Consider the following 11,247-nt stretch of genomic DNA (forward strand, 5'->3'; position numbering starts at 1 on the left):
TGACACGACATTGTAGAGTTCTGTCTAGTTCTCCTTGGCATAGTTTGGAAAATAAAGATGAGGTGATGGTGGTAACCAATATGGCTTCCTCAAGGTCAAGCCATGCCTGACAAACTTGGTGGCCTTTCATGATGGAGTAACAGCATCAGTGGATAATGGGAGAGCAACTGACATCATCTACATGGACCTGTGCAGAGCATTTGATCCCATCCTGCATGACATCCTGGTCACCGAACTGGAGAAAAATGGTTTTGATGGATGGACCAGTTGCAGGATAGGGAACTGTCTGGATGGTCACACTCAGAGAGCTGCAGTCAATAGCTCAGTGTCCAGATGGAGGGTGGTGTTGGGACCAGTGTTATTTAACATTTTTGTAGGCAACATGGAGAGTGGAATCAAATGAACCCTCAGCAAGTTTGCAGATGACACCAAGCTGAGCGGTGCTGTTGATGTGCTAGAGGGAAGGGATGCTACCCAGAGGGACCTGGACAGGCTGGAGAGGTGGGCCCTTGGCAGCCTCATGAACTTGAGTGTGGCCAAGTACAAGGCCCTGCACCTGGGTCAGGGCAATCCCAAGCACAGGCACAGGCTTAGAGGAGAATGATTTGAGAGAAGCCTTGACCCTGAGGAGAAGAGTTGGTGTGGAGGGAGGTGTCCCTGCCTATAGCAGGGGGACTGGAACTAAATGACCTTAAAGATTCAGTCAGTTCTATTGTTTTTCTACCCTTAATTTTGCTTGAAAGGTTTTAGAATAAATGAGATTCTGGTTTCCATGAAAACTGTTTGCAGGGAGCTCCATTGTAGCTAGTAAGTCTATCTTTAAGTTCAAGGGCAATAATGCATTGACTGTGTTGAAAAGGGAAATGACTCAGGAATGGATGATGGTTTAGAATAAAACATAATCCTACTTATTTTCTATGCAAATATGTGTAAGGAAAAGATGCTGCACTCAGTTCTGGAAATACCCTGACAAATATATCTCTAGTATTTCACAGCTGGAGATATCAAGATTGTTAAAGCACTGGAAGATGTGGAAGTGAATGAATATGGGAGTGCATCTTTTGTCTGTGAGATTTCACATGATGAGGTTCAGACCCAGTGGTACAAAGATGACAACAAGCTGAAGGCTGATGACAACATTAGAATGCAGCAAGATGGTAGGGTGTAAGAGGGGGATCTTTCTCCTGAGTGGGGGGTGGGTTGGAGATCAAGCATATAAGACATCTGAAATGAAGTGAAGAGGGTTCAGAAGCGAGTTCCCCTTTTGTTTTGGGACTGAGGTTAGTGTGGAACAAGTGACATGGTGGGATGCTTAGTGTGGGAAGTGTGATGCTATCCCTCCATCCCACACTGCTGGGAGCAGGTAGGAAATGAGTGCAGTTATTTCCAAAGTGGGGGTGACCAGGGCAGTCAGTTCACCTCTCCAAAGAGGTTTTGTCTGACAGTGAGTGTGATCCTTCTGTCTCAGGTACTTTAATGGTGATGGTGGCCGCATTCGGTCAGTCCTTGTAGAAGCCATGTTTAGATTCCGCTTTGGTGGGGATGTGGACATGGGGGAATGGGTGGTTTCATTGACATGAGAGAACAGGCAGTGATGCTGTGAAACCAGATGGATGATGCTCAGCCTGGCCATGTGCCTCAGAGCTCTTTGCTCAAGGAAGCCAAGTGTAGTTGTGGGTTTGCTCTCAAGAGCACAGTTTGGTAGGGATGAGCTGGCGGTTGGACTAGATGACCTTAGTGGTCTTTTCCAGCCTTAGTGACTCTGTGGTTCTCTGCTTCAGGAAAGAGCTACTCGCTGACTTACACACGTGTCCAAGTCAAGGATGCAGCAGAAATAAAATCTGTAGCAGAAAAGGCAGAATCTCGTGAATCTTGTGCCCATCTTACAGTTAAAGGTAATTATGCTTCTGATGACGATTTTGATTAAATTATCTTATGTTATAAACAAGCTAACATCCTTTGCTTTAATGTCAAGGAAGTTAAACACCACCAGGGCCTTTCACAGAAATAAAAACTCCTACCTACCTACCTTTCTGCCCACAAAATATCCAGCTTCTCTTTTGGAATTTACTTTTGCAAAGTAAGACCGATTATTTTCTTAGGAGGTTGATTTTCTACGTTTAGACTTCAGATTTGTGTTTGAACGTTGAGGGATAAAAAACATAGCTTGACTTTTTCTTCATTTTCTCTTGCTGTTTGAAAAGAACACAGGGTTTTGTTTTTCTTTTTAATATATACAGTTTTAGGGTATACATATATGATGTTAAGTGTGATAAAGAAAAGGGAGACATTTGAGTTAGCACACTACTCAAGAGTTCAGTCCCCAGCTTTGCCACTGTTACAGTTGTAAGGGCAAGAACTTCCTGGAAAATGAATGTCTCCTAAGTTGAGTCATTACATTTGAGCTACAGAGACCTTTACTAGGTAAAAACTTGTTGTTCAGAGCTAAGTTGCTGTATTTAACCAAAGTAATTGTCAACGTCCGTGTTTCATTGAACCTCTTTTCCATTTCGTAATGCGAGGAGTTTGATATTGGGATGGGAAGGTCATGGTTTGATTTAGATGTTGGACTGGGAATCAGAAGATCTGGGCTCTCTTCAGGTTGTCAGTCTTATTGACTGACTTCTTAACAACATTCTTTTCTTTCTATTATTTTTTAATGATGTTTCAAGGCATTCTGAGCTGATAGGTGTAGTGTTCATGTGCAGTAATGCTGATGTGAGTAAGTAGGGTGATAATGTAAGGGTTTTTTACATTCCTTCTAAATCTCTGCTTTCTCTTGTTCCATCCTTCTTAAAGAGCAATCCATTAATCTAGTAAAGGAGCTGTGTGATGAGTATTTGACTGAGCCTGAAGAAGCCAAATTTGAATGCGAGATATCCATTCCTTCTGTGAAACCTCCCAAGTGGTATCTACGTGGGGAAGTCTTACAGGCTGGCAGAAACTTGATTATGCAGCAAGAAGGCACCATCCACCAGCTGAACATACCGAAAACCACCACTGATATGACAAGCACCATTCAGTTCTCAATTGGCAAATCAAAATCCACAGCCAATCTGCTTGTCAGAGGTAACATATCCAGGCTTGGTTTACATCATGAAGATGAAGAATTAATTAACATACAGTCTTCCTTCACTGGGGTCTTTGAAATATTGTGTGTGTGTCTGGAGGGTCTGCTCCATTTCCAGTTCAAAGTCGTTGGACACTAAATGAGACAGCTGCATCTCAGTAAAAGATCTGTTTGAATAGCTGTGATGTGCTTACTATTCAGATCTACAGAGCTGAGGTTTTGTCCTTGGCTGTACCAAAGAAGTCAGATCAGGTGAAATTAATTGTATTTCAGAACTAGACAAGGTTAAGTTTGGTAGCACCTAAATTTGATGCAGTTAGTCATTGATTTCATCTGAAAGAAACTTGCAGGCTTTTTATCTGCTGTTGTCCCCAGCATAAGAGTCTCCATTCACATCCTAAAGTACTTGTTATATTTTTAACTCACTCTTATTTGAATAAAAGCCTCAACAATTGGGAGCAATTTAATAAGCACAGAACAAGAGCTGGACCTTGCATTTGGTAGATAATATACAGTATTACTTTATAGAAATGTAGTCAATGGCATTCCCTATAGACAATCGTTTATCTTTAGAGTGGTTCAAAGAACCATTGTGAACATGACATTAATTGGAATTGAATACATGCAAGAGACTTTCCTCTTCTTCCAATTGTCCTCATCCTTTCTTCTCTTCCACCCCTGCTTTGCAGATTACCATATACAAATCACCAGGAAGATGGAGGACAAGACAGCTGTGGAACGTCATTCTGTCATCCTGTCCTGTGACTTCAGGCCTTCTCCAAAGGTTGTGAAATGGTTCAAGGGCCGCACACCCATCGAGCCCTCTGAGAAGTACAAGATCAAGAGGGATAAGCATTCAGCAGAGCTCAAGATTCTGAAGCTGAAGCCCGATGATGCTGATGTGTACAAGTGCAAGGCAGGAATTGCAGAGACTGAGGCCACGCTGACAGCTGAAGGTATGAGCAGGGAGGGTGGCCTCTTCCATGTTCTATTTCACCTCAGATTTCTCTTCTTGGGGTTGATTTCTGCAGTTCTCTCCTGCTAACTTTATAAATGTATAATCTTCACTGAGAAGATTACACAAAGATCATCTAGTCCAACCATTCTACCACATCCCAGTATGATTTATAGTAACAGTGGTAACAGTTCACCTTGTTTCCCCACAGCCCGCAATGTAGAAGTAACGAAGCACCTGCAGGATGTGGAAATTGAAGAAGAGAGCTCTGCTGTCTTCTCCTGCGAGCTGTCCCATAATGACGAGGACGTGGAATGGTTCCTGAATGGCAACCTCCTTTACACCAACAATTACAATGACATCAAGAACGTTGGCAATTGCTGCACACTGACAATGAAGCAGGTTAAGCCTGATGATGCTGGCCCAGTGACAGTGAAGTCAGAGAAGGTGTCAGAAAGCGCACCTGAAGGTGATAGGTGGGTCTGATCACACCCCTCCTGGATGTAAGAGATGCTAAGGAGCTCCAGTTCTTTCTATTGTGCAGCAGTCCTGCTTCTAAAGCTCACCTCTCTGGGGTGACAAGTCATCAGGGGCTTTCTTCCAGTGGAAGGTTCCGTTGCAGCAGATATCAACGAAGGAGGATGGTTTTGGTGTCCTGCCAAAGCATTCCATTGCTTTTTATCATCATTTTATTTAGCACAAGGAGAGTTACAAGAGCAGTTTCTTTTACTGCTTCAGTAACATGCAGTGTCAATGCTGTTGTCTCCAAGGATTTATGACTGCAGGGAGAGATCATTCAGTGTGTGTTTTGCCTCTGGGATGACTAATGACCAGGCTGTGAGCAACCTGATCTAGCTGTGAATGTCCCTTTTTATTGCAGGGGAGCTGGGCTAGATGGCCTTTAAGGGTCTCTTCCAATTCTAAGTGTACTGTGATTCTAATCTGCTCTCCCCAGCAATTAAGCTCTTTTACTCTATGTGCTCAGAGTTTGAAGGATTTCCTCTTTCTCCTTTCTTTTGCATTTGGTGGAAGTTTTTTCCCCAGTATAAACATCTGATGTGTGAAATAGAAGATAGATAAAAGGAGTCAATAAAACAGGAAAATCAGAAGTGTTCAGCAGCTTATCCTCTTAATCCTGTGGCCTGCTGTATGAGCTCTGCTCCATGTGAGGGCAATGCCAGCTCTCCAGCTTTAGAAGAGCTGCATCCCAATTACTTCATATGATATCAGTCCCACCCACGGCAATGCAGGCTGTCCCTCCTGTTCCCTGTATTCTCCTACTGATTAGTTCAGAATTCCATAAAGTGCATTCAGTCAACACACATGAAACCGCTTTAGGTTCTATATTGGTGTCGTCAGTGCTGGTAAAGATTTATTTATCCCTCTTTAAAAATCTGAAAGCAACTGGAAATGTCTCAACTTCTGTATCACGTTGTTCTGTTTTGCCTTTTTAATTGCAGAGAAGCCTGCTGTCTTCGTGAAGTCCTTGGATGATGATTTTGGTGAGGAGCGGGGTGTGATTAAATTGGAATGCGAAGTCTCTATAAAGAGACTGGTACAGTCTGGGAAGACCCTATATCCCCTTATCCATGACTTCGAGAAGTCAGATGCAGGTTTCTATACCCGTGATATTGGCAGTGATGTTGCCAAATCAAAGGTCGGCATTCAGGGTAAGTACTGTGGAAAGTAAAGGAGTGCTGAAAGCCCATTCAGTGTGGTCACTATGTCTTACACCTATTCCCCCACGAGCCTTAATAGTTTCTGCAATAGAAGTGTATTACTGCAATTAGCACAGTGATGTCTGGAAAATTCCCATTGCTTTTGATGTAAATGTATCTCATTTTGCCATGAAAATCACCAAACACATCAAGAATGTCCTGGAAATATTTCCTTTCTAAACATCCCTAAAATGGAGAAATGGTTTGAACACCAGTAGGGGTAGGATGGTAACAAATTAGCTAATAGAAACAGTTAATTTCTTGTCATAGGCAAAACCCTTTTTCTCACGCAGCATCCTAGAGTTGTCCTCTCTGTTAGGTTGTTCCCTCTGTAGCTCATTGAATCTTCATTCTGCTCCATGGGCTGAGCTGCTCTAATTGTAGTTCTTCCAGAGCAAAGACAAGAGATTCACATCTCTTTTTTTTAATAGCTTTCTGGTAATTCTGAGTGGAGAATGTCTTAGAGAATACATCAGTAAGGAATGCAGCCATGTTCTGCAAATCCTGAGTTAAAACACCAGTACTGCTACTCATCAGTCACAAATGCCTTTTCTCCATATAAACCCCATACTAACCTATCTCTTATCTTCCAGAGCTGAATATTGGCATTACCAAACAGCTGAAAAACACTGAAATCCAGGAGGGAGAAGATTATACTTCTGAATAAATTCCGTCCCATGAAAGCATTGATGAGTTCATGTGGACACTGATTGGAAGCAGAGTGGAAAGTGGTGGGCGATTTAAAGCTTCTAACGTGGGTCGGAAATATACTCTCATTATCAAAAGTGTGACTCCTACTGACACTGAGGAAGTCGTTTTTACTGCCCGTGGTCTAACCTCCAAAGCCTCTCTGTCTGTGAAAGGTAATGAGATGGGAGAGATTCTGGGGTCTGATTCCTTCAACTGTCTTCTGATAAGATTGTCGTGAGAGCTAACTCATAATATGGTTAAAGTGAATAGCAACCTTCTACTTGAACCTTGAAGCACTGAGAATTTCTCTTAAAAATAAGTAAAAGGAGGAAACATTTTACACAAATGTGAGAACTACCCAAAGCACTGGGGTAGTGTTGGAAATGGGCATCTCACTACAGCTTGTTCCATTAACAGTAAATCAGGAATGATCTGTTGAGGGAACTGTGGGAGCAAATATCCTCTAAGTATAAGCTGAAGGGATGGCCTTCACATCATCTAGCTGTACAACAAATTCCTATCTAGAGCATGTGCATCTGAGAGCATCATCCAAGGCTCCCAGTGTGATGAGTGGAGAGAAGAAAGAGGCAGTTTTCAGACATGGTTCATCATCATTAATTGAATAGATTTAAGAGAGAATAAATGCTACCTGGAATTCTATTGTCTGTACTTTGCAGATTACTGCTGGCTGTAGGATGGCGTCTGTTGCAAGTGCCTCTCTAACTTATCTCCAGCATGTAGATGCATGTATTTTGAGAGAGGCATCCTACCCTAAGTGTATGTTACTCAAAAAGCAATGTTTTCTTCCAGGAAAACCTACTGAGGTTTCAAAACAGCTGGAGGATAAGACAGCAGCAGCAGGGCAGGACATCAGCCTGATCTGTGAGCTGTCAAAACTGGATTTGAACATCAGGTGGTACAAGGATGGCAAAGCAATCAGAAAAAGCCAGAAGTACGACTTGCAGCAGGAGGGAACTGGGGCCATTCTGATCATCCATGACTCTACTGCCAAGGACAGTGGGGAGTACCCCTGTGAGACAGAGGACTCCATAACAAAAGCCAGGGTCACTGTGCAAGGTGAGTTGAAAAGCACACTGGGGATGGCATGTAGAGAAGTCGAGGTAAATATCTGCAGCCTGTGGGTGATGTTTTTCTCTTCTGTTTCCTTGAGCAGGATCAATTCTTAGTTTTCAGAAAATATGATGGATTAAAATCTTTTCCTTAAAATAATCTGGAAACTGAATGATTCTCCAGTGTGATGTGGATCTGGGCAGCCTGGTCTGGTGGTTGGTGACCCCTTGGAGGGGGTTTGAAACTAGATGCTCTTTGAGGTCCTTTTCTACTCAGGCCACTCTATGATTCTGTGATCATTCTATGATTCTATGATCTTGGGTGTTAGTGAGCCAAGAAAAGATGGCAATCTGAATTAGTCTATATTGAATATGTGTAATCCAAACTATATGCAGTTTATCAGATGAGATCCTACCAGCGCATGTATAATGGTATTGAACTTTCCAGATATCTACTGGAATTATCAAACCTATGTAAATGGGTGGACTCTGTGGTCTTCTTAGACTCTTTGCATCTCTATGTGATATTCTGAAATGAGGGCAAAGGAGATTCAGGACACCTCTGTATGCTTGGGACTTGTTGGGGTAACAAATCCCTTTGTCCTACACCCTCATCCCCCTCTTTTTCCTTCCAGAAAAACCTAATTACTTTATCAAGGAACTTTCAGATGTGAAAATTGAAGAAAGTGGAAGTGCACTTTTTACATGTCAGAGCGAGAAAGCCGCATCCTTCGTCATATGGAGGAAAGGCATTGCTGAGCTCAGGCCTGGCAGGAAATACAAGAGGGCACAGAAAGGACGAGACCTGCAGCTGTGCATAAAAAATCTGGAGAAAAGTGACAGCGACGTGTACACCTGTGACATTGGTGATGCCCAGTCCAGAGCCAAGCTGGTTGTACAAGGTATGTGTGAGAGCCATATGACTGCGCATCCTGTTTCTCCACTACCAAGACATTATCCTGGTAGAATTTGTACATTTATGGCAGGTCTTTGGGGCTGCAGCTGTCTGGCCTGAATAGCGGTTCACAAGCCATGCACAGAGCAAGCTGCACGGAAAGGGAAAGAACTACCGACTAGAGCAGTGCCATTGAGAACTTTATGTATCATTTAAAAACCAAGAATGCTGATGTACGGTGAGGCTGGTGACCCAGAAATCAGTGTGAACTTTCTATCTCTGACCTTTCTGAGTTACAAATAGTCCTCCAGAGTTCTAGGCAAAAATTCCCTTATGCTGCATTCTGGGTAGTTGTCACGGTTTAAACAAAAATCTACCTGTGTCCGTGACAGGGGGGGCACAGGCAAGCGAGGTGCTAGAAGGAGCTGAACCTCTGTCCCAACTACTTCAGAAACAGCCCAAACCCCCTCGTACACAGCTAAGATCTCCTTCTCAGTTGGAGTGTAGCACTCCTCAGACCCTTTATATGCTCGACTCCAAAGTCCCGGGGGTTGGCCTTGGGTTTCTCCTAAAGCTCTTTGCCACAAACTCCAAGTGGGACCTTTCTCTCCAGCAGCAGTGTAGAGGATGTTCTTTACATCCTGTCCTGTCCGTACTGGCCCCAAGGCCACGGCACGGGCTATCTCTTGTTTTCTCTGCTCAAAAGCCTGCTGCTGCTCAGGACCCCATGAGAAATTATTCTTCTTCCGTGTTACCTGATAGAGGGGGCTCATTATGCGGCTGTAGTTTGGGACATGCATTCTCCAAAAGCCCACTACTCCCAGAAAAGATTGGGTCTCTGTCTTGTTGGTGGGAGGAGACATAGCAGTGATTTTTTCAATCACATCTGCTGGGATGTGTCGATGCCCATCTTGCCATTTTACACCTAAGAACTGGATTTCCTGGGCAGACCCCTTCACCTTGCTGCGCTTAATGGCAAAACCAGCTTGCAAAAGAATTAGGATTATCTGTTTTCTTTTCTTGAAAATCTCTGCTGCTGTATGGCCCCACACAACAATATCATCAATATACTGCAAGTGTTCGGGAGCAGTAAAATTATTCATGCTTTATATGATGTTATGATGTGGAATACTGATAGCAAAATTACAAAATTATTAAACCATGACACCCTGGTATTTTTCTTTTTTTTTTCTTAAATATTTTCCTTTTTACTATTTAAATGTTATGGGCACATCTTATAGAAACACAAGGCTGTTTACAAAGAAGTGCATGCTGTGTTGCTGTATGATGAGCAAGATACATCTATTCTTCATCTAGCAGGAATAGTTGCTGAGCCTTAAGAACAGTTTCAGAAAGCTTTGGGAATTTGGGCGTTTTCCTTGTTTCTGCAACACAAAATGAAAATTTACGCTGTATACAAAGAAAAGGGGAGTCCGAACTTGTACGTTAAATTTGAAGGAGATCAATCTGGGGTAATATTTAAAAAAACAAAAAAAAAAAAAAAAAAAAAAGAGGGAGTGTGGTCATGAAATACTATAAAATATATTAGCTGTTACTAGAATGCCACTTATCTTCCCCCCATACGAATCACTGTCATGTTGTATGTGAATTTGTGAGGTGGGTTTTGAAGCTGAAATTAAAAACTTCTTGTATGGCTGTCTTCATAGTGGCTATCCAGACTATCTGTAGAAATAACAGCTATTATGTAGTCAGCTATTCACCAGTTTTAACTGATTATAAATTACGTTTCAGGGTGGAGAACATAGCATAGTGCCTGACACCTGTGTTGACCCTGAGGGCATTCTTGATTCTGTGCATTATGATGTCATGGATATTAAAGAGCAAGCTGAGGCAGCACATAGTTCCATTGTATCCCTGGAGGACCCGAAGGAAGATATTGGCTGGTTTGAAAAGCAGCTGGAGAAAACTAACTTTGAACTGATGGAGACCAATGAAGAGCTAACAGAGAAAAACACCAAACTACTTAAAACTGAAGAAGAGCTGATGCAGAAGAACAAAGGTGAGTTATGCGATGTGAAAGGTAGAAGACATAAATAGTTCATTAATCTAAAAGAGAAATAACCAGTTTGAGTAGGAATTAGAGGAGATGTTCTACCTTTGGAACCATAGCCTGTAGATAAGTGATAGTTTGTTCCTTGTGTATATTCAGGTTCAGCAATTCCACGGTTTTTGGTTATTTCTTTTCTTTTTTTCCCCCTCTCCTTTAAACTGCAACTAGCAGCTTTACGCTTTCGTAAGTATGGGGTTAAATGTCTATATCTTGATTTTTACTTTTATATTGTAATCTCTACTCTTCTTTATGTCTTGTTGATGCAATGTTTTCGTTCCAAGAAATATAGAAAACTTTTGAATCACTCCCAATAAGTGAAGACCACATGCAAATTAATTAATCTGTTCAAAAGCTACCTAAACGTTAGAATATCTGGAAAAATTGATTACTTAATAAACTATCTATTGGCTACTTATGTAATACAACCTTTTCTGTGTGTTACAGACTTTGAAATGCAGGTGATTAAATTGGATGAGTCTGTTGAGCAACTTAAAGAAGCAACTGAGGTAACTTTATCAAGAAGATGTTGTGTAAAATTGTTTTAAAACCAACTTGTGGTAGCTTAGAATGCTATTCCAGTAGGCTCCATTAATAGGTTTCTTACCGAGCTTAGCTTAACTGAATTTGCCTTTAATGCATTGTGTAATTCAGCTACTTAACACTACATTAGAGACTGATGACTGATTTTTTTTTATTTTTTATTTCCAAGAATAATGGCTCTTTGACCATGTTTGTAATTTTGTTGACTTCTTGGAAACAGGAAATTCTTTGATAAACT

At 41.8% G+C, this 11,247-nt stretch overlaps 2 protein-coding genes and 1 long non-coding RNA gene across 3 annotated transcripts; all 3 read left to right on the forward strand.

Moving 5' to 3' along the window:
* The first annotated feature begins 740 nt into the window (after positions 1 to 740).
* LOC146755947 (obscurin-like) lies at positions 741 to 4,511 on the forward strand. The gene is made up of 5 exons (XM_085525112.1): positions 741 to 1,157; positions 1,782 to 1,895; positions 2,800 to 3,087; positions 3,760 to 4,026; positions 4,237 to 4,511. Exons 1-5 carry the CDS (start codon positions 1,145 to 1,147, stop codon positions 4,509 to 4,511), a joined length of 957 nt encoding a protein of 318 aa, XP_085381238.1. The 5' UTR covers positions 741 to 1,144.
* Positions 4,512 to 6,472: 1,961 nt separating this feature from the next.
* Positions 6,473 to 7,704, forward strand: LOC146755948 (uncharacterized). The gene is made up of 3 exons (XR_014937824.1): positions 6,473 to 6,497; positions 7,244 to 7,510; positions 7,608 to 7,704. It is a non-coding gene; the product is annotated as an uncharacterized LOC146755948 (long non-coding RNA).
* A 556-nt stretch (positions 7,705 to 8,260) lies between these two features.
* LOC146755949 (uncharacterized) lies at positions 8,261 to 11,014 on the forward strand. The gene is made up of 3 exons (XM_085525113.1): positions 8,261 to 8,405; positions 10,151 to 10,418; positions 10,914 to 11,014. The coding sequence occupies exons 1-3, from the start codon at positions 8,373 to 8,375 to the stop codon at positions 11,012 to 11,014; spliced, it is 402 nt and encodes a 133-aa protein (XP_085381239.1). The 5' UTR covers positions 8,261 to 8,372.
* The last annotated feature ends 233 nt before the right edge of the window (positions 11,015 to 11,247 follow it).

The sequence above is a fragment of the Coturnix japonica genome, chromosome 29, assembly GCF_054131305.1.
Source record: "Coturnix japonica strain WE chromosome 29, WE-NBRP24, whole genome shotgun sequence".
NCBI lineage: Eukaryota > Metazoa > Chordata > Aves > Galliformes > Phasianidae > Coturnix > Coturnix japonica.

Bases quoted from the DNA above. Each gene is read 5' to 3' on its own strand.
- LOC146755947 (XM_085525112.1), top strand. The intron at 1,896-2,799 runs GTAATTATGCTT...TCCTTCTTAAAG, and splicing joins TGCCCATCTTACAGTTAAAG to AGCAATCCATTAATCTAGTA. The intron at 3,088-3,759 runs GTTTACATCATG...CCTGCTTTGCAG, and splicing joins AGGTAACATATCCAGGCTTG to ATTACCATATACAAATCACC.
- LOC146755949 (XM_085525113.1), top strand. From the start codon at position 8,373: ATGCCCAGTCCAGAGCCAAGCTGGTTGTACAAG. The intron at 8,406-10,150 runs GTATGTGTGAGA...ATTACGTTTCAG, and splicing joins AGCCAAGCTGGTTGTACAAG to GGTGGAGAACATAGCATAGT. The intron at 10,419-10,913 runs GTGAGTTATGCG...TGTGTGTTACAG, and splicing joins GCTGATGCAGAAGAACAAAG to ACTTTGAAATGCAGGTGATT.